This window comes from Salmo salar, chromosome ssa01 (assembly GCF_905237065.1).
Source record: "Salmo salar chromosome ssa01, Ssal_v3.1, whole genome shotgun sequence".
Lineage (NCBI taxonomy): Eukaryota > Metazoa > Chordata > Actinopteri > Salmoniformes > Salmonidae > Salmo > Salmo salar.
Window position 1 is genome coordinate 156078506 of NC_059442.1, and position 19860 is coordinate 156098365.

The 19860-nt window shown below is 42.4% G+C and overlaps 1 protein-coding gene across 3 annotated transcripts; it reads right to left on the bottom strand.

Annotated features, from left to right (window-relative positions):
* Positions 1-478: 478 nt before the first annotated feature.
* Positions 479-19415, bottom strand: LOC106569377 (alpha-2,8-sialyltransferase 8E). Of its 3 annotated transcripts, XM_014140696.2 has the most exons (9): positions 18873-19415; positions 13544-13651; positions 13093-13188; positions 9035-9127; positions 7151-7237; positions 3787-3931; positions 3548-3660; positions 3281-3373; positions 479-3001 (listed from the first exon to the last, which is right to left on the bottom strand). In XM_014140696.2, exons 1-9 carry the CDS (start codon positions 19016-19018, stop codon positions 2539-2541), a joined length of 1344 nt encoding a protein of 447 aa, XP_013996171.1. In that variant the 5' UTR covers positions 19019-19415; the 3' UTR covers positions 479-2538. The 3 variants fall into 3 exon arrangements, with proteins under 3 accessions (XP_013996171.1, XP_013996179.1, XP_013996189.1); XM_014140704.2 differs by lacking the exon at positions 13093-13188 and having other exon boundaries at positions 18873-19411; XM_014140714.2 differs by lacking the exons at positions 13093-13188; positions 13544-13651 and having other exon boundaries at positions 18873-19408.
* Between the last annotated feature and the right edge of the window lie 445 nt (positions 19416-19860).

The following is a 19860-nucleotide window of genomic DNA, read 5'->3' on the forward strand; positions in this document are numbered from 1 at the left end:
CACTGAGGAACTACTTGGACTTGTCATAAGCGACGTTCATTTTCTGTTGCATGCCCTAATGATCATGGCCCGGATGTGCCCATCAACTGGAGACAGAAGACTTCTCTTCAGATGAAAAGATTGCATTCGCTGTCCTTCATTGGGAGAAATGACATTTTCCTGTCATGTTTAATTTCACTCACTTCAAACGGATTATAGTTTGAAAAATACTCCAAATGCTACGCACAGGGTACACACTGGTTGAGTTACATTGAACCAATGTGGAATACAAGCTGAATTGACTTCTGTGCCCAGTGGGTGTATTCAATTGCCTATAATGCTATGCTGCGTTTTCCATTTGCAGTGTTAGTACAGTAGATTTTGGCTGTGTGGTGATTGGAGGGTTAAAATGATTGGTTGAGAAAAATGCCTGACCCAAATCCATATTCCTGTGTAGGTCATATGTTTATATATAGAAACAAAATGAGCAAGACAAGCAGAAAAGCCAAACAAGTTTATTTACAGACACAATATAAAGAATGATCCAGAATATAGGTTTCGTATCACTGTTCGAGCTGTATTAATTCTATCCATTCATTTTCAGACCAATTCTTTACTTAGTTCTTTTTTACTCTTTAAAATGTATGATATTTTGTGATTCTGAGTCAAACTAAAAATGTTTAATGTGCTCATACAGATTGAATAAATTGACCTTGTGCATTTTGTCTTTTACACACAATCTGTGTGACTGAGTTACATGTGAAAGAAACAATCGTCCACATTTTCTTTTTTAGGAGTTATGTCTTTTAAATATCATGGTAATTTGGGGCATTGCATGTACAGAAGAATGATCCTATGTTTTCAGTTCAGTCAGCAACGTTCCTCTACTCTGTCACAGTTAAACACAATAAATACTAATAGAAACATACAGCATTCCAAGGCCGAGATCCACAATGCTTTCAAGGGTACAACATTGTCACAAAGGGAAAATGACACGATGCAGTGACAAAATGATCTTATTTCTAAACGGGGAGATAATAGTCATTCCTTTCCATCGTCTGAAAAAGTGCATCCATCACTCAATTCTCTTTTAAAATCTATTCAAGGTTCGGTGATGTAAAGGTTCCATCTCTCGCAGTGCACTGGGAGCTTTAGCAGAAGCTGATCATTGTAAACATATTTCAGTGGTGGTTGCAGGCACACACAAAGCAAATAATAGAGTATCATCATGCACAGCATCACGAGTATGCAAATGGAATTCTATTTTACAGTAATTATAGAATATTACATCATTTCAACAGCAGAAGTGACCCTTTTCTTAATGAGGTTACGCTGAGTCAGCAGACAGTAAGACCAAGAGTTTGTTTGATACGATCATCCGTTAGATAAGTGATGCAGGAGGGAATTGCATATCTGAGAGAGGATTTGTACAGTTATATCGTAAGGCAGCGTGGTTTTAAGACATGAATGACAGCGACAAATCAGATTGCTCAACAGTGCCCAATAACTAGGGCCAGGGTGTTTTTCTCTGACTGTGACCTGACCAGGAAAACCTCCAAGCCCTAGTTACAGGATATAACATAATATAGGCTACAACTAGGACCTAGAGTGTTCCCAGTCAGGTCCCAAGGTGAGGAAACACTCCTGGCCATGCAGCGTGACTAGGACTGTCTGTTCTGGAGGTCAGAGATTTTACTATGGTGGTGGAGATTATAAAATATTAATCATCTGGCCTTTGTCCAAAAACAGCGAGCAATTAAAACACCACCATTTCACCAATAATATCCAAGGATATCTTCTAGTGTTTGGCAAGTTAGTTATACAGAAGAAAGTGGACCTGTGAAAAAGGTAATCTCTGGTCAGGAGTGTTAACAGTGTTTTATATGAAATATTTACCCATGTAAAACAGGTTAATGTAGCTGGACAACAGAAAGTTGAACTGTTGGATCTTTGAAGATATATTTTGGATTTGCTACAACATCAATAGTGTTCAGGCTTTTTACACAGACATACATAAAAGCTGCCTCAACCACAGTGTCTGAGAAAGAGAGCACATAGGTGGGTGGGAATCATAACACAGGAATTGGCAAAGACAAGGTACAGGAGGAGGTGAGGGACACACAGAGTGGCCCTATTTCAGTGTAAATACTTGTGCAACGTTGAGTTCAAACCAACATCTCTGTACAGCAGTAGTACCACCGAGCCACTAAGATTTCACAGAAACGACACCACTAGGAAAGACCACTTTACATTAAAACAAGCAACCTACATTAACAGAATCAGAAATACCGGCGGTCGTTGGAGTTGCTTATTCAGCAAGAGAGTAAGAAACACATTAAGTAGACAGTGTTTGCATTAAAGCAAGCAACCTCCGATTCATGGAGCTACTGTAGAGAGCCCAGATATACGGTGTGAGTGTAAAAGGCTCTCTTGTCAACTGTAAGAAAGAAAACATTGTACCTTTCAATTAAGATATGAAAAATGTACAACAGACAAAAACAGGGGTAAATGGTGACTCCCCACGATACATTGCGGTGTGGGCGTGACTCCGGTTCACAATCACGTGCAGGCTCCCGAGTGTACATGGAGGATGCCTCGCGTGTGCATGTGCAGGAAGTTAAAGATCTCGTGGGGCATAGCGTGGAACCCGGGGCGGGGCTTGACGTTGTCGTAGTAATGGTGCGTGATGAAGATGCCTGAGGGGTTCATGGGAAACGCCCAGAAGCCGTAGAGGTGGACCTCCTCGCACAGTTCCATGGCGGCGGTGACCAGCATCAGGCCGCTGCTGAGGCGTTTGGCACGGACACCCTGGACACCCCAGAAGCGCTGCACGTTGAGCAGGTACTGAGGATGGAAGAAGAACACGCCCCTCTGGGAGTCAAAGTCGTCTAACATGTACTTTACTCGGAAGGAGACATCAGTGTTACGCGTGTTGTAGAAGGCGGGTAGGACCACCGACGAGTTCTCATAGTTCTGAAGAACCTCATAAAATGGCCTCCGCCACTTCTCTAGCTTCTGGAACCTGGTGGAGGAGGAGAGGAGAGGTAAGCGATTTGTGTTTAAAAGGAGGGAGGAAAGGGGGTGTGTGTTTGAGAGGAGCAGATGTGAGTGCTGCAGCTCTGTGCCCCAACATTACATTTCATTAAGTGCACACCCATTGTAACTGCCGCCGTTAATACATTTCACGTCTAGATGTTCTGTCTGTCGTGTGTGTGTGTGTGTGTGTATGTGTGTGTGTGTGGCACAATGACAATGCAATGTTAATGGCAATACACTTTTTTGGTGACATAGCCTACAGTACCTCTCTGTTATAATACTTGGATTAATCGTCACCAGATCCGTTTTGGAGCCTACATCAGCCGAATACTTCTTGTTGATGGGTGGTATGTTGCATCTTTGAAGGAAGGAGAATTATTCACATTATTCAATGCAGATTCTGAGAAGACCTGAGCAGATTGAAAGTAGTTCAAATCTATATCTTGCCATGTGAAATCTGCAGACAAAAATAAATCAGCTCAAGTGATGCTGGGAAATATTTATAGCACTACGGGATGAAAATGCTGTGTACCTAAACACAAAATCTGCTGAGTCAATTTCCTTCCCACATTTGCTGTTCTTGATGATTCCTCCGTTTCCAACAACAGCACATTTCTTGAACTGGGACTTGGAGTACGGCATGTCCTTTAAATGGAACGGAACCAGTGTCAGTTCCATCACGTTAGGGTGGGAGGTATAGCATTGGATGCATGGATGACAGGTAGTCTTACAGGATGCTATAGTATATGTTGTTATAGTTGGAACACTCACATCGGGGAACATCTTGAAGACCTCAGTAGTGATGGGCAGGATGCCACTGGTGTCCACCTCATACCTCAGCTTGGTGCCTGCTGGGGTGTTCCTCTTGGTGGTGAACAAGAAGGAGGGTGCATTACAGCAACGCGACAGAGACATCCTAGTGGAGAGAACAAAAGAAGGACGGAGTTCCTGTCGGATCCAAACAAACTGTAGTCGAACAAGGCTGCTGGAAAAACGAGCAACACTGCAGTCCTGGTCCTTGAGGAACAGAACTTTGCACCCCTGCAATAGAAAGTCTCTCTAGAAGTTGGGTTACAGTCACACAATAAAGATTGCTCAGATGTCTCTCTCTATATATCAGGCTATGTGATTGGTAGTATAGGTCGTTATCAATAAATGTCACAATAAGGTGCAGAGCGTTCGATTTGCCTGCTGGGGGGCAAGCTGACCGCTAGCTCTACTAAAACCATTGACAACTGTGTGCCGTTTTCAAGGGATTGTTAAATAAAAGTGAACTATTTAGTTGTAATATTTATATTTTAATATACTTGAATTACCATGCAAAACAATTTTGCACATTTAGCTCCGTCAGAGTTATACAGCAAGTAACTGCATGCTTTTCAGTGAACATCAATTGATCATGTAATTTCAGAAATGTGAGGGACGATAGCCTCACGATATTGCTCAATATTGACTATCATTAATTGGATATTTGAGTGATATAAAATAAAAAGTGAGCTATACCTGACCAGTATGAGTGGTTTAGGTTTTTCCCATCCTTTGTGGGCTCTGAAACTTTGTACAGTTGGCTAAACATAGTAATAATTAGATATTTTGTTGTAGGCAGAACACATCGGAGTAGGATTCTATTGCATTGAAATGCGTGTCTCAGCCCGTACTCTACACAGACCGGCATAGCATAACCAATCAGAGCTTCAGTATCCCTATGCAAAAATGCCATTGCCATATATAGATCTGTGCCATTCACTTTGAATTGGACTGTGTTTACAGAATAAGCTGTCGTGAGTAGGTACACTTTTTTTAGATCAGAGCGAGAGCTGTATGTAGCTGTGTGTGCACATTTGTTCATATCCTTTACTAGTTAGTGAGTTATTAACCCAGTTATAGCTAGTAGTCAGCAATGGGGGAGTGATTGCTTCTTAAAAGAGCACAAAACATTACATTCCTAGACATCTTTGAAAAGCAAGTCAGGTAAAGGGCTTGCTTTTCTTAAAGGGGCAATGTTGAATAAGCTAAGTAGCCAATAGGCAGAGGGTAGCATAATTTGTCTGATTTTCTATAATAATGGTATCGAATAATAATGCATTTTATTTTGTAGTGGTTTCTTGCATCAAACAACACAACATGTTCAATCACCTCCTTGTCTGAAGGACAAGTGGATAAACAGGTTAATGTGAATCCCTACAATCCCTTTTTCAAAAGTCTCATGGAATGTAGGCCTACACTGAACACCACACATTGGCTGCTACTGTAGGCTGAATGATAGAACAGCTATTTCCATGTTAAAATGTTATGGAATGCATTTTCTCTGTTGTTTTTGATGGTACGCCACTCTGGTAGGCCTACATCATGATCAAATAGCCACAGTAGTCTACTTGATCAGTGTCTGAAACTGTAACTTAAAGCAGGTACAGCCTCAGTGTTCACAGTAAATGTGCGCTGGAAGTTGCACAGAATTTTCACAACGTTCAAGTTGTGCTCAGCAGACCCGAAATTTGCTCAGTGCCAAAAAAATTAGGGGGAACATTGGACTAAATGTACTTTTTCTCCAACCAATGTATGCTTACTGATCATGAAAATCATTCAGCTACTTGCTGTGTGGCTCTGACGATAGAACTAAATGTGGAATAATAGGACGTGTGTGGCTCTGACGATAGAACTAAATGTGGAATAATAGGACGTGTGGCTCTGACGATAGAACTAAATGTGGAATAATAGGACGTGTGGCTCTGACGATAGAACTAAATGTGGAATAATAGGACGTGTGGCTCTGACGATAGAACTAAATGTGGAATAATAGGACGTGTGGCTCTGACGATAGAACTAAATGTGGAATAATAGGACGTGTGGCTCTGACGATAGAACTAAATGTGGAATAATAGGACGTGTGGCTCTGACGATAGAACTAAATGTGGAATAATAGGACGTGTGTAGCTCTGACGATAGAACTAAATGTGGAATAATAGGACGTGTGTGGCTCTGACGATAGAACTAAATGTGGAATAATAGGACGTGTGGCTCTGACGATAGAACTAAATGTGGAATAATAGGACGTGTGGCTCTGACGATAGAACTAAATGTGGAATAATAGGACGTGTGGCTCTGACGATAGAACTAAATGTGGAATAATAGGACGTGTGGCTCTGACGATAGAACTAAATGTGGAATAATAGGACGTGTGTAGCTCTGACGATAGAACTAAATGTGGAATAATAGGACGTGTGTGGCTCTGACGATAGAACTAAATGTGGAATAATAGGACGTGTGGCTCTGACGATAGAACTAAATGTGGAATAATAGGACGTGTGGCTCTGACGATAGAACTAAATGTGGAATAATAGGACGTGTGTAGCTCTGACGATAGAACTAAATGTGGAATAATAGGACGTGTGTAGCTCTGACGATAGAACTAAATGTGGAATAATAGGACGTGTGTAGCTCTGACGATAGAACTAAATGTGGAATAATAGGACGTGTGTGGCTCTGACGATGGAATAATAGGACGTGTGGCTCTGACGATAGAACTAAATGTGGAATAATAGGACGTGTGTGGCTCTGACGATAGAACTAAATGTGGAATAATAGGACGTGTGGCTCTGACGATAGAACTAAATGTGGAATAATAGGACGTGTGTAGCTCTGACGATAGAACTAAATGTGGAATAATAGGACGTGTGTAGCTCTGACGATAGAACTAAATGTGGAATAATAGGACGTGTGTAGCTCTGACGATGGAATAATAGGACATGTGTGGCTCTGACGATAGAACTAAATGTGGAATAATAGGACATATGTAGCTCTGACTATGCTCTTCTAGAGGTGATGACATTCAAAAACAAATAGTAAATTTTTTTTAACAATTCCTTGAAAACGGCACGTAGGTGTCAATGGTTTTATCAGAGCTGGTTGGAGGACTCCGGATTTCCTGCATATTACCTACTGATTCCGGGAGACTCCAACCTTTTTATTGAAAACTAGTTCCTGGAATTTTGCAACGCTAGTCACACCAGATGGAGATGGATCGGTTGATAATGAGTAGAAGTACCACAAAGGAGGAGGCTAATGTGTGTGATGTACGGTAGAAGACCACTAGTAACGCCATCTCTGTGATGCCTTGAGGGTCAATTGTGCTTACTTGAAGTTGTTAGTCTCCACCATGTTCTGCTGCCACTTGCACACCTGCAGGTTCCTCCATCTCTCAAACAGCTCCGACGTCTTCACCCTGGCAGACGGCCAGGGAAACCCCACATAAAAACCAGACAAAGAGAATAGTCAAGTGATCCATGTATGTTTAAGAATAAGGAAATGGTCCTATACCAGACACTGCGTATACAAAACACTAAGAACACCTTCCTAATATTGAGTTACACCCACTTTTGCTCTCAGAACAGCCTCAATTTATTGGGGCATGGAATCTACAAGGTGGTGAAAGCATTCCACAGGGATGCTGGCCCATGTTGACCCCAATGCTTCCCACAGTTGTGTTAAGTTGGCTGGATGTCGTTTGGGTGGTGGACCATTTTTGATACGCATGGGAAACTGTTGAGCGTGAAAATCCCAGCAGCGTTGCAGTTCTTGAGACAAACCTGTGCGCCTGGCACCTACTACCATACCCCGTTCATTGGCACTTAAATATTTTGTCTTGCCCATTCACCCTCTGAATGGAACACACACAATCCATGTCTCAGTTGTCTCAAGGCTTAAAAATCCTTATTTTCCTGTCTACTCCCCTTCATCTACATCATAGCTTTCACCTGAAGTCACCGAGTCAGTCTATGTCATGGAAAGAGCAGGTGTTCTTAATGTTTTGTACACTCAGTGTATGTTCAGTATTTGGTCACAATGAAGGGGTGGAAACTGCACAGGTATATAAAACTGACCAACAGAGGGATGGGGCTGCATGGAGCTACACTGCAGCATGCTATGTGGCTCTGCTCTATGATATGAATATTAAACACGCGCTGAGGTGTAACATGAGAATGACACTGGATTCTGTGGCTCTGGGTTTAGCATTGCGCCCAGGCACTCCCTCTGACTGACGCCTTGAGGAGAAGATGGTGATGGCCAGAAATAGGTCTCTGAATAGCTGCCCTTGAACTGACATTCCCCCTTGATGATTGTGGAATTTGACTTGCTCAGGGAGGTAAAGCACCAGAGGGCTTGATGTAGTGTAATGAAAGCCAGTCACTGCACTGTCACTGCTGGCAGAGCCATGGGCTGTTGTCTGTCTGTCTGTCGCCTGGCACACTCATCTTACAGGTGTGATAACTAGCTGGAACAGCCTCAAGAACACATAGGCCTGTGTGGAACAGCCTCAAGAACACGTAGGCCTGTGTGGAACAGCCTCAAGAACACGTAGGACGGTGTGGAACAGCCTCAAGAACACGTAGGACGGTGTGGAACAGCCTCAAGAACACGTAGACCTGTGTGGAACAGCCTCAAGAACACGTAGACCTGTGTGGAACAGCCTCAAGAACACGTAGACCTGTGTGGAACAGCCTCAAGAACACGTAGACCTGTGTGGAACAGCCTCAAGAACACGTAGGACGGTGTGGAACAGCCTCAAGAACACGTAGGACGGTGTGGAACAGCCTCAAGAACACGTAGGACGGTGTGGAACAGTCTTAAGAACATGTAGGCCTGTGCCGGAGTCTGTTCTAGAGGTAGAGCTGCTGCTGGTTGTACATCTCCATGGCGACAGCGGTTCAAGGCCAGTCTGGACCACTTTCCCATCTATCTTACTTGTCCGTATCTACCACACCATCATCAAATCATTCTTTACAACAACAACAAAAAATCAAAGAACAAGGGATGGGCCTGAATGTCAGAACTGAGTGCACAGGCTTTGTTGTTTCATCTAAGATCTAAATCAGAGAGAGAACACAAACCAGCAAGACACACATGGTCCTCCAGGGCCTATCTGCCCATCACTGCATTCCCAACACAGGCGATACACTCACATGGTCCTCCAGGGCCTATCTGCCCATCACTGCATTCCTAACACAGGCGATACACTCACATGGTCAGGACTTTGACATCCATAATCTCCTGTCTGAGCTCTTTACATGCAGTGGAGTTGTAGTCATAGGATCCATCGTATGAATCCAGATACCTGGAGGGATAGTCACAGTCAACATAACGATTACACAATAATCAACAATAATAAGGAACAGACTGGGACACAAAACACATAGCACAGTGGGTTCGGGAAAATATTTTATACTTTGTGATACACTTAACTGTATTCCATTACGATTGGCTATACTTTAAAATGTATTATTAATCTTTAATGTAAAGACATTGTTGTGAGATGAGTGGCAGGTGTGATATCATTCCTACGGGTAGGGGACCCACAATATGTATCCTGGACACTTTTTTGTCACCAACTACCAAAGTTGGTGACAAAACTGAAAGTGATACAATTTCTCTGTTTTGTTTTCAGATTTTAAACATTCATTATTGTATTTTGACATGGGAATTTGGACTTGACATGGGGAACAACAATTAACACTGACATTCTCTTAACAAAAACAAGAGTCATTGTAAACAACAAAAAGAGTGTGAAATACATAGTGAGAAAGGGGAAGGGGAAGGTAGAAAAAACTTGTGGTAAATTGTGAGAGAATATGACCAAATCCTGATGGCAGGAGCACCTAGAATGCACAACCTTTATCATGGAGAAGGTGTGTCTGTGTCTTATGGCATGTACAGTATGTTGGTTAGAGTGAACTGCACAACTGTTGTGGTGGAGGAATCAGAATTAGTTGGGTAACATAGATAATTAAGATGTTTTAGAATAAAACATTGTCTTCATATGTGAATGTGTCTTTACCTATTCTTAAACCATGTGAAGGGATGGCGTGATTAATGGGGAACCAATTATTTGTCTCCACAATGTCTGTGCGCAGGTCACTCCCCTCAGTGAGCTTGTCCAGGAGTGGGAACAAGAGGTGTCTTACTGAGGATGGGCCTCTATGAGATAGCACTGACAGAGGAGATTTATGATGTATTTTGATAAGAATGCCTAAAAAGCATTCCAGAGGACATGAGCTAATGGTTTTGTTCTATACCGTACCAGGGAGGGACGGTTCTAGGGAGACCAGACACCGGTCTATATAATGAACACTGTTGATATAGCAGTTGCTGTCTGCTGTGTTTTATAGATATCTTTTCATACAAAACTTAACCTTTATGAACTGTTCCTAAGATTTGTGGTTCGTCAATGTACGTTGAAGGAGTGAATTCTTGGGTATAAAAAACTCTTTGTATTGTTGTGTAGAGACCTTACTTTTTCAATGGTTCATTCGAGAGAGTGCATTATTGAAGGTCAAAGTGTTTTTGCAAAATTATCTTAAGTATTAAAGATGTAGTTTAACTCAGACTGGTGTGTTTGTAACTCTCCTCATTTGGTAATGCAGAAATTAGCCACCACACTGTACAGTATGAAAAATGACTATTGTATGATGCCAATGGAGAATAATGGAGAGGCTGTTTCACTGCATAGGGCAGACACAGAAAACTTACCCAGATGGCAAAACTGGTTGCAATGGCGTCTCTTATGCCGTTATAGTCAAGTTGCACACAGTTTTTTTTTTCATGTCTTTTGAACAACCAAGAAGGCCTCTTTGTCTGGTTGTATTAAATCTGATTATCTGACCAGATAACAACCAAAATATGACATCTTTCCCATGATGGCTTGGTCTCGTCACGAAAAGGGCGTCTTTATCCAGTTGTAACAAAGACCAATTTGTTGAACTCTGGTTATTAGATGTGTTCTCCACCAGTTTACAACAAGAACATTACATCATTAAGACTTCATGTGCCGAATTTTGCTTGCTGGGTAGCCTGAGTCCATCAGTCCCTGTGTGGACTAATCATAGCGTAGTCTTGTTTTTCTACAGATCTCTTTGCATGTAGAAATAAAACTGAAGAAGATCACATGAAAATCTGCTGGTCCTACATTTGTACTTATTACCTATCTGGTATGAAAGGCACACCCACATACATACACATATACATGCACATGCATACACATAATTATCATGTACATAGTCATCATTCTCACTCAGATTCAAACCATTTGAGAAGATTTTACACCTCATTGAACTATACAAATACTTAATCAGATATATTTAAAAAAATCTTGCTTGGACAGATACAACTTTTTACATGCTTGAGAGGCTTGAAAACCTCTTAACAAGAGGTTTCAGACAAGGAAATAAAGAAAGAAACATTATACAGGAAAATGGTATAAACAAAACCAAAATAAAAACATCTGTTTAATATGGTGGTAGTGATTGTGTGACATTTGAGACAAACACAATGACATATAAAGAGAAGGAAACTAAAGAAAAGTGAAGACATGGTCGTCATTTTAGATGACAGAAAGGATTCGACCAACAATTGGCACCTTCTCCTCCCTTTTGAGATCATCATCACCAGCTGCAGAAACAAACCCAAATCTGGTCATCCCTGTCAGGCCAGGTGGAGAGCCACACGAGGGAGTCAAATCTCCCTCTAGGTGTATTTAAATAGGTTTGTAATGGATAATGCTATTGATCCATGTATAAGCTTTGGAAAGGGCTGCCCTCTCTGGCGCCTGGACTGGTGGAGTCTTGCCTGCCGACTGCTGAGCCTCAGGGGCACCAGGAAAGGTGGAACGCTTAGGGCTCCTAATTCATATTGAGTATCTCACTATAGTCACTCCCAACAAATTGAATTCTGTCTACTGGAGGGACAGAGGGAGTGGCTGCCCAGCGGGCAAAACTGGTTGCAATGACATTTTGTACTGTTATTTTTTAGCAACCATCAAAATATGTTTATCTGGTTGTAATTTGGCTATACGACCAGATGACAACCAAAAAATGTCTTTCCAATCACATCTTCATGTCGCCTTTACCTGGTTGTAATCTAGTTATATGAAGTCTTCTCTACCATACCAGAAAAACAATTTACAGCCCCCCCCAAAAAATGTCATTATGATGTCACGTACCAAACTTTGTCCGCTGGGTGAGGGGTAAATCAGTTGAATCCAAGATGGCAGTGATCACAATGTGCAACACCAGTGGATGAATTTGTAGAGCAAATACTATCTCAGTGAGATAGGATGAGGTGGAGAATGTTTTTGAAAAATATGATTGATGTGGCTGTTGAAATAAAATGAAGTGGGGTAAAACACAAAAGGACAACATGGGTGACATGACAGAAAAATGCATTTGAACAAGATGCTGGGACAAAATCAAAATGAAAAAGGAACAATGAAGCTTGTTGTCTGCATCAAGCTGATGATGCAGTGTATTTTGGATTGGCTTGTTATTGAGTAGATACTGAAGTGGCCTAGAGCAGTCTCTATTGAAAATAACCCTTATGTAAAACATACTAATCATATTTCCTATTTAGACTGAGATCTGTAGCATCTTAGCTTCCTTTGGTTTAGCTCTAATGATGAAACCCTAATAAGTATTGTAGCCAAGAAGAGAAGACTGATTGTTATTTTAGATCATCCATGACACACTGGCTTTCTGCCATCCATGAGGGATGGCCAGATGGAAAAGGGCCTATTAATAACCAGCGTGTTATCACGCCTAGTGACATTAGGTCCCCGAAGCACTGAAGCCAGAGACCTGCTGGGAAAGTGTCATATTTTTGTCTTCTCATAAGAGGAAAACAAAAGGAAAGGTAATCCAGGTAGGTAGCAGAGAGAGACGATGCAGATGTGAGAAGAGGAGATAGGGGAACAGAGAGACGTGTCCACTATGTATATGACATACACACAGAGCTGTGCAGAACGCATGAACACACAGGTTGAGGAGGAAAGGCGTTTGAGAGATGGGTGCTGAATGGGACACAGAGGTACAAGGAGCAGCCGTGGTCCAACCAGCTTCTCAGGGGGATGGGCGTTAGGGTTTGAGGGTCACGGGGGGGGGGGTGAAGGGATCAGACAACATGCAAGAGCAAATCTGGAGTGCAACCACCACTGAAAATATATGAGAGTTTAATCCTTTCAGACCAATGAAAAAGAAAGAGGCATTCTTGGGTTTTTGTAAAAGTACTTAAAATGCCTTCAGACTGGCCTACCTTTGCGAGCGTTTTTTTTTCTTCTTAATATCGGCTAGGCAGGGTGTGACTATTACGGAGCTCTGTGAATCTGGCTGAAAATTCTGACGGAAACATCTGTCAACATGCAGACAGGTTAGTTAGAGTTAAACGTCAGTGTGAATGGGTCCTGTGTCATCATCACCCTTGCAAACATCTCTACCAGGATTCCTCAGAAATGCAAAACAAGCAGAAGCAAAAAAGAGTTAAGTATGTGTTGCTGACTTAGACTCTCTACTGGTTAGTTAGTACAGCAGTTTGGTTGTTTATACTGGTTATGCATTGCGAGTGGAGGCTTCTAAGGCCCAGGCCACACATGCAAGGGGCTGGGACATCAGCAGGAAATGGCATGTTCTCTCTCTCTATCTCTCTTTTTTCCTTTCTTTTTCTCACAGGGGTGTTGTACAGTCAGTCAATCACGTTGGAAATGTACCTTTTCTTCCCATTTCTGGCAGGCTTCAGAGATCCATCATCCGAGAAATTAACAGGGCCGGTCCAATTTCCTGTCTCGTCTCCTTTGAGTCGGCTAAACTGTTGCGCACTATTAAGAAAATTAGTCAGTTTATTTGGGGTTTATTGTGCGTTAAGTACCTGAGAACTAACAGTCAGCCAAACATAGACACGCACACAGACTGATACACAAACACTTCCATGTGTGCATGTATGTACACAAACGCACACACACTCCTATACACAATGCACATTTGTGCAAGCACGCACGCATGCACACACAGACACACCATACAGAGGGATCAGCATTTGGCTTTGTATACCAAATCAAACATGGTTAGAATGAACCTAGATAATGTGTGCATGGTTGAAGTGATGATGCATCTAGAGTGTAAAAGGGACAGTGGCACTCAGTAATACATTTGTAATAAATGAATAAAACACCCAGTCACCACATATTGATTACAGAATATTAAAATGAAGAGGGGCAAATAAATAAATGTACAAATGTGACTTGTATGTCAAATATTACCAAAGAATAATGATAGGCTACATAGCGATTATTATTTTATACAACCAAAAAGTAGTAAGAAAAATCAGAAGTGGATAAATAAGTCCAAGCTCATACTGAATAACAACGTGCATATGAGTCTGGCCATCTGGTGTGGTTCTTGGCGCCGATTCCTTACATCTGAGAATGGCATGCAATGCAGACACACTAGTGTCTCAGCTATCTCTGCTGCAGAGCAGTGGAACAGAAAACACACTTGGGTTTAAAACAGTGTGTATAATTTGTTATGTTTCTTTATGACATGAAATAAAGATGCTTCACTTGGTCCATTCATTGTGGTTAAAAAGGTCAAACTTAGGTTAGTTGACAAAACTCAGTCGTCTCACACAGGTCTAAAACCCCTAATCAGTTACCATTTCAGGTCTAAAACCCTTAATCAGTCACCATTTCAGGGGGTTTTGTCCAATCTGCAGAATATCTTAGTTCTGTAGGTTAGCCTATAGAGTACTTTTGCCCATTATGCTCATGCACAATCTGAAAAACCACAACGCATTATATAAATCAGAACCACAACGCATTATATAAATCAGAACCACAACGCATTATATAAATCAGAACCACAACGCATTATATAAATCAGAACCACAACGCATTATATAAATCAGAACCACAACGCATTATATAAATCAGAACCACATGTTTATGGTTAAGGGGTTACATGGAGAACAGACAAACTGAAAGATACTTAACCATTTACAGACAACAGCGGCCTTTAGACCAACGTTGAAAGGTGCATAGCACCTGTCCCTCCCAGGCTACGACGCTGACCCTTACTAGACTAGACAGATTCCATCTCCTCCCTGAGTAACATGGGCGCATTGAACACATTTTGTCAAAATCGCATAAGGCAAATCCAAATATTCCAACCCGTAAGAAATCAAAATGATTTAATTCAAAAACTAACTGTTTTGCGTAAAAGGGACATGTTTGATTTAATTCATCATATGTGTAGAGTAATGGCATGACCCAACTCACTAAGAAAAAAAAAACATATGAATCTAAATAAAACCATTTGAGCATTCATGCCATTGTGCATTTAATGCTTTGTTTCCGGTCCATCAAGGCCTGGTGGACAGCACAGTGTAGCACTACAGTGTACTGGCAAATAATCTTACACATAAAGCCTATCTGTAAGCACATTATGTGATAAAATTAACACTGCTTTTTGGCCCACTTAAAAACCTCAATGACACCACCCCCATGGCTGTTGCAGTCAGGGTGGAGTGCACTAAAACAGGACATGGATTTCAGGGCTCTGGGTCTTCTACGTGATGCTCCTAAATGAAAGAAACCATGCAGCGGGGCAGCCACTGCACACCTGCAGACCATCAATCATCTACAGTAGAGCAGTAGAGGCTGGTGGGAGGAGCTATAGGAGGACGGGTCATTGTAATAGCTGGAATGGAATAGATGGAACGGTATCAAACCACGTTTGATGCCATTCCATTAATTCCATTCCAGACCATCCTCCTATAACTCCTCCCACTAGCCACTGCTACAGAGGGATGCAGTGTCTCTATAACTCCTCCCACTAGCCACTGCTACAGAGGGATGCAGTGTCTCTATAACTCCTCCCACTAGCCACTGCTACAGAGGGATGCAGTGTCTCTATAACTCCTCCCACTAGCCACTGCTACAGAGGGATGCAGTGTCTCTATAACTCCTCCCACTAGCCACTGCTACAGAGGGATGCAGTGTCTCTATAACTCCTCCCACTAGCCACTGCTACAGAGGGATGCAGTGTCTCTATAACTCCTCCCACTAGCCACTGCTACAGAGGGATGCAGTGTCTCTATAACTCCTCCCACTAGCCACTGCTACAGAGGGATGCAGTGTCTCTATAACTCCTCCCACTAGCCACTGCTACAGAGGGATGCAGTGTCTCTATAACTCCTCCCACTAGCCACTGCTACAGAGGGATGCAGTGTCTCTATAACTCCTCCCACTAGCCACTGCTACAGAGGGATGCAGTGTCTCTATAACTCCTCTCACTAGCCACTGCTACAGAGGGATGCAGTGTCTCTATAACTCCTCCCACTAGCCACTGCTACAGAGGGATGCAGTGTCTCTATAACTCCTCCCACTAGCCACTGCTACAGAGGGATGCAGTGTCTCTATAACTCCTCCCACTAGCCACTGCTACAGAGGGATGCAGTGTCTCTATAACTCCTCCCACTAGCCACTGCTACAGAGGGATGCAGTGTCTCTATAACTCCTCCCACTAGCCACTGCTACAGAGGGATGCAGTGTCTCTATAACTCCTCCCACTAGCCACTGCTACAGAGGGATGCAGTGTCTCTATAACTCCTCCCACTAGCCACTGCTACAGAGGGATGCAGTGTCTCTATAACTCCTCCCACTAGCCACTGCTACAGAGGGATGCAGTGTCTCTATAACTCCTCCCACTAGCCACTGCTACAGAGGGATGCAGTGTCTCTATAACTCCTCCCACTAGCCACTGCTACAGAGGGATGCAGTGTCTCTATAACTCCTCCCACTAGCCACTGCTACAGAGGGATGCAGTGTCTCTATAACTCCTCCCACTAGCCACTGCTACAGAGGGATGCAGTGTCTCTATAACTCCTCCCACTAGCCACTGCTACAGAGGGATGCAGTGTCTCTATAACTCCTCCCACTAGCCACTGCTACAGAGGGATGCAGTGTCTCTATAACTCCTCCCACTAGCCACTGCTACAGAGGGATGCAGTGTCTCTAAAAAGGCTAAACAGTTTCTTTCCCAACAAAATAACTGCTGACTTGGTTTCTAAAAATACTGAACCTGACGTATCCGATCCACCATTTTATCCTACTTAAAATCACTGATGTCACACGGCAGTGTTGATATTGGTGAAGTCATTCTGCAGACTATTTATAGACATTAAAGAGCTATTGCTCCCATCCTGTTGAGTCTATCAACTTTGCTTCCTGTCCATTGAGCTAAGCGTCTTATTATCAGCCTGTCAATTTCAATATTATAATATTAGGCGTACCCAAATCATTGAGGGTAAAACAAAGTCTGCAAAATTAAAAAGATCAAAATGGCAGCCCACGACTTAATTCTGTCTACAGCTGCAAAAATATTAAATAGTCTTGGAGTAATGGAGGACTTTGCTGCTGGTTATTCTCACATAGTGTTGAAGCTTAAGTTTCTATAGTATTATTTTTTCCAGACCCACAGAATTTGGCCAATTGCAAAGATGGTTTACTGAGATCCTGGGGCATGAGAGAATCTCATGAGATTGAGACCCATGTGCTCAGGCATCGTTTGGCTAGGCTACGTGTCGGGAGGGGTTGGACCTGTTGCAACGACTTTAGCTTGTTGTCATCATTTCAGCATGGGGGGGCGAGAACATCTCACAGTGACAGAATTTTCAAGACTCTCTCTCGCTCTCTCGGTGTGTGTGTGTGTGTGTGTGTGTGTGTGTGTGTGTGTGTGTGTGTGTGTGTGTGTGTGTGTGTGTGTGTGTGTGTGAGAGACTGTGTGTGAGACTGTGTAACAAAATGGCTGCCGTTGTTGCCCACTGGCTGGGTCCGTTGTGACTGTAGCCCATTCCCCTCTGTCCCAGTCAGTGTGCTAAGAGTGCGGGGCAGGAAGGCAGATAGATAGGTAGATAGATAGAGATATTGCTGGGGCTGGATTCATGCCATCTCAGCCATAGTGTCAGGATGCCATGAATCCATAGGATGTCATCAGAGCAGTCCGCGCAGGACACAGACACACAGGTGAGGGGGCTTTGGGCGGGGGGGCACAGTTAGAATGCAGCACATGTATGTTTGTTGTAAGGCAAAGTCATAATGCACTGTCTGAGGGGGAAGGGGGTTTAGTGTGACAATTGTTCTTATTTTCTTATTTTGGGAGGGGGGGTTAATTATCTGAAGATGAAAATATCTCAGCTTCTCAGCATCTGCTCGTCTCACAATGAAAAACATCCCAGAAGATAATGCAGAAGTCAATGCCTTCCAGTGATTAATAATAACATATTTCACTATGGGTGCTACTAGGTCTAGTCCCTATTAGAAAAGATATTGCTGTTGCAAAGGTGTTACAAAACATCTTAGGAATGCATTGCAGCAACAGTGCATGGCTATGTGTGCATTGAAGCCCACAGAGTAGTAACTAATATTGAATATGACAATAACCCCTGTGACATAACATGTAGAAATGATCAACATTTAGTGAAGAATACTGATCAATAAACTGCATCAATAGACTTTAGTTTTTTTTTTTTTTTACAGTGATATCAGCAGGTATCCAAGCCTTATGTAAGAAGATGCATGACCAGTACAGCTGAAAATCAAAGACAAAAATCAAAGGGAGTACACTACCATAAACAGCTGGAGCACTGTGTATGGCATGAATGTGATGCTTCATTTTCAGAAAAATATCAAACATAAATATCATGAGTATAGTTTCAATATGCCACTGGAAAAATGGAAGGCTGATTGCTATTGTTCTTTTCAGCCATTTAGCTTATTTTCCCCTTCATGCAGCAAATACTACAACCACTAGGCTACTCCCACATTTACACGCAATTACAATGACAGTATTACTAGGCCTACAATTATAACAATAACAGAGACATTTGCTTCACAAAATAGACAAAAATATCAGGCTGTCCCTTACATTTCAACATTATGCAATTGTTAACAATTGAGTCTTGCAACCTCCTCTTCAGATGAATGGCAAATGATTTGACTTGGGCCTATAGGCTACATGTAGAATATATTTCACAGCGCTTACCTTTTAATGTAGTTTTTGCCATAAAGAATCTGTTGTAAAAGTGTAACCAGTCCAAATGCGCAAATGAATATAAAACAAAGCGACCTATTGCCGAGTAAATCTCTACCCGACGTAGGGTCGGAGTATCCCATTCTTCGGCGCAGCATCCGCTGGTGCCCAAAACTCCAGAATTAGCCTTCTCTCGCCGCAGCATTCAGAATCAATCACACAGGTTTATCGTGAAAGCATTCGTGAGGACATTGTCCAAATGTCTTTATGATATGTTTGCTAGCCTACCCTTCGCTGCGGTCACAGCATTGATCTCATTGGCCTATATAAATCATAGAACTATAGGCTACGATTCCGGACGGAAAGTGATTTGGTTATAAATTGTACTTCTGGTATTTTTAAGGCTGATGGTACACAAAACATGAAATGTTTCGTCAAAAATGCCTGACATTTCTTTGAGATCAGGGCGATAACCTCTCGAGTGGGAGGTGCGCTCGATCGAGAGGCTGGACAGACAATGGCAGGCAATGCAGATGGATGGAAGTCTTTCTTTTCCCAACGCAGTTAAGCAAAAACCACGCCCCATTATTCAGAGGGGCGGTCTACAACGCTTTGAGCGCTCCCCAGGTCCGGAAGTGAATATCACGTAGCGCGAAATTTCAGTCACTGATCAATATTAATAACGTGGACCGAGCTAGCCATTACCGTCCCTTAACGCTCAAAGACAGATTCAATGGCTGTAGCATAGCGTATTCGACTGAATGAGTTGTATTTTATTTTACCAGGCAAGTCAGTTAAGAACAAATTCTTATTTACAATGACGGCCAACGCTGGGCCAATTGTGCGCAGCCCTATGGGACTCTCAATCACGGCCAGATGTGATGCAGCCTTAAACCACTGCACCACTCGGGAGCCCATGATTAGCTAATAAATATTTGAGAAATTATTAATAATAAGCATATGCTTTTACCTGATAATAGACTACTAATGATAATATAGC